The 2,862-nt window shown below is 37.7% G+C and overlaps 1 protein-coding gene and 1 pseudogene across 3 annotated transcripts in view; one reads left to right on the top strand and one right to left on the bottom strand.

Moving 5' to 3' along the window:
* The window catches only part of LOC102486210 (dnaJ homolog subfamily C member 9), a 90,245-nt gene that overhangs the window by 13,564 nt on the left and 73,819 nt on the right, over window positions 1-2,862 (bottom strand). For all 3 annotated transcript variants that reach the window (XM_014584838.2, XM_006170068.3, XM_027768903.1), the window contains one exon: window positions 1,205-1,290. In XM_014584838.2, the coding sequence (XP_014440324.1) occupies window positions 1,205-1,290 (86 nt within the window). The remainder of the gene's footprint in view (window positions 1-1,204; window positions 1,291-2,862) is intronic.
* LOC114006439 (uncharacterized) lies at window positions 1,721-1,819 on the top strand (annotated as a pseudogene).

Here is a 2,862-nt window from a genome sequence, read left to right as displayed (position 1 = left end):
TATATATATATGTATATATGTATATATACATATATATATTTTTTGTTTTTTTGTTTGTTTGTTTGTTTTTTGGAGAGATTTTTGCTATACAACACATGTGCTAGCCAGGGAGAAAGAGAGACAGACAGTGAAAAATCAGCCCCCGGAGGGATGGCTATGCCACAATCCATTCTCCTCTATTCTCCTCTTGAGATCTTGGGCATGCACGCACATATGCCTGGTATGAGTTTTAAGCTGTCAGGTCCAGGACTCAAACCAGTCAACTATGTGGGAGTCCATTATGCTATCTTCTGGTCCCTGATTAGAGATATATTTTATGCAGGTTATTCTGACTCTAAGAGATGAATTAGGAGAAAAGAGTCACTAGAGATTGAGAGACAAGTTTAGGTACTGCCACAGTAAAATAAATAAACAGTTAAGGTAGAAGAGCAATAAGAAAGAAGAACGCAACACCCGATAATGTTAAGCAGGCTCTATGGACTAGCTCCAAAGACAGCCAGGGGGTCTAGGAAATGAGGATGGTGGTATTATTAAAATACATTGATAAAAAGTTTATGATATTAATTCAGATATTCTAGAAAAAACCCAGACATTTGGAATTCCAGAACAGGTTTAGAGGGAGATATCATTTGGGTTTTAAACTGTTTAAAAATTTGGGGCCAGCAGACGGCATAGTCGTTACCTCACTGAACTCCCACATGGCCAACCATGGTTTAAGTCCTAGACCTAATGGCTTGAAACTCAAACCGGGTCTGTTGTGCATGCATGTCTAAAATCCTGAGAGGAGAATGGAGAAGGGATTGCAATGTGGCCATCTCCCTTGGTGGGCAATTTCTTGCTTTCTGTCTGTCTGTCTCTGTCTCTGGTGAGCACACATGCCCTATAGCAAAAATTTCTGTCTTAAAAAATATATACATATGTGTGTGTGTTTACAAAGACTTTGCAATGCTGTGGAAAAATATAAGATCACATTGAGTAAAAATAATACATATAACATAAAATTTCTATAAATAAAAAACTCAACTGGGAAAAAAACACTGGAAAACAATAAATTAAGGTGGTAAAATTTATTTCCTTCTCACAACTTTCTGTATTTGCTATAATAAATGAACGGATTACAAATAACAAAAACAAGCAAACTTATTATTTAAAAGAATTACCCAACCACCAATTTAACTGTGTAGGAGTCCTAACTATAACTCACCCTTCTGGTCGGTTTACTGAAAGTTGGAAGTAGTTCTTTGCCATCTCTAGCCTTTCCTGGTATGCAGCAGAACCTTCCAGCAGTCCCTTAAAAAAAGTAATTGTTTATCAGAACATTACTCACATGATATCATTAAAACAACCAGTTCACCAGCGACTTCTTCAGGGAAGCAGTGTATGATGTAACATATTGTTCAGGAATCATCAGGTCCAAGTCCCAGTTCCTGTTTTGCCTTTTATGTACCTGAATGAACTCCAGTTTTTTCAATTGACAGGACTAGGCTAGATGTAGTGGCTCCTAATCCTTTGCACCATTAAGGGCCTCCTCCAATTTGGAAGATTTTCTACCCTTTTCTATTATTTAATTTATTACAATATACTCTAATAACTTTTTAAAAAAATATTTTATTTAATTTCATTCATTATTATGATTTTTTAAATTTGACTAGAGAGCGACAGAGAGAGAGAAGGAAGGTGAGAAAGCAAGCCACCAAGCACTCGGTTCATTTTTTTTTCAGCAGCACATACATATACCAAAATTGGAATGATACAGAGAAGATTAGCATGGCCTCTGCACAAGGATGACATGCAAATTCGTGAAGCATTCCATATTAAAAAAAAAAAAAAAAGAATGAATGGGAATAATCTTAGTCTGCAGCAATCAGATCAGTCTTTCAACTGTTTTAACTTCTCAAAGGGATAGAGAGCTCGAACCAAAATATTACCAAACCTAGTTATTTGTTCATTATTCACTTCAGAGTAATGCCCTGAGCATATAATTAATAAATGTTCATTTATTATGATGAAGAAAAAAAGAAAGAAAGTCACCAGGTCCGGGACTTGAACTGTGATTGGCCATGTGGGAATCCAGTGCCTTAACCAACACACCACCTGCCGGTCCATTGATTAACTATTAGCAATAATCGATTTATAAAACAAAGTTTGGAAAGTTTTCAAAACAAAATCAAAAGTAGCAAAATCTCACTGTAACTATAGTTTGCTACATGCATATTTATAGAGGTATTCATAGCACTTTCCGTTTTGTTTTTAAAGAGGTTTTTGCCTTAGGGCATGTGCTCTTGCCAGAGAGAGAGAGAGACAGAGACAAGAGAGGGAAAGTGAGAAATCACCCCTGGGGAAATAGCCACAATTCTTCCTTCCCCATTCTCCTCCTGGGTTCTTGGGCACCTACGCACACATGCCTGGGCAATTTTCAAGCCACCAGGTCCACGACTCAAACCATGGTTGACCATATGGGAGTCCAGTGATGTAACTGCTACATCATCTGTTGGCACCCCCTTTTTAAAAAATTTGCTCTAGGGTATGCGTTTGCCAGAGGAAGAAAGAGAGAGAAGAGAGAGAGAAAGGACCCCCCTCCCTCCCGCAGCGTGATGGCCACACTGCAATCTCTTCTCCATTCTCCTCAAGATTTTGCCCATCCTGAGATGGATACTGAACTTGAGCTGTGAAATATTGCTTTCCTAGAAAAATCCACCACAAAGACTGAGAAAATTGCCCCCAAAGTGAGAATAGTATATGAGAAATACTAGATACCATCAAATGTACAAACATCTGGATAATTGGTATTCTAGATGGTGAAGAGACTCATAAGGGAATTGATAATCTATTCCATGAAATCCTTCAAGAAACCTTTGTAAA

This window comes from Tupaia chinensis, unplaced genomic scaffold (assembly GCF_000334495.1).
Source record: "Tupaia chinensis unplaced genomic scaffold, TupChi_1.0 Scaffold148012_1, whole genome shotgun sequence".
Taxonomy (NCBI): domain Eukaryota; kingdom Metazoa; phylum Chordata; class Mammalia; order Scandentia; family Tupaiidae; genus Tupaia; species Tupaia belangeri.
Note: the sequence above shows the minus strand (reverse complement) of the source record. Positions and strands in the feature narration are given on the sequence as shown.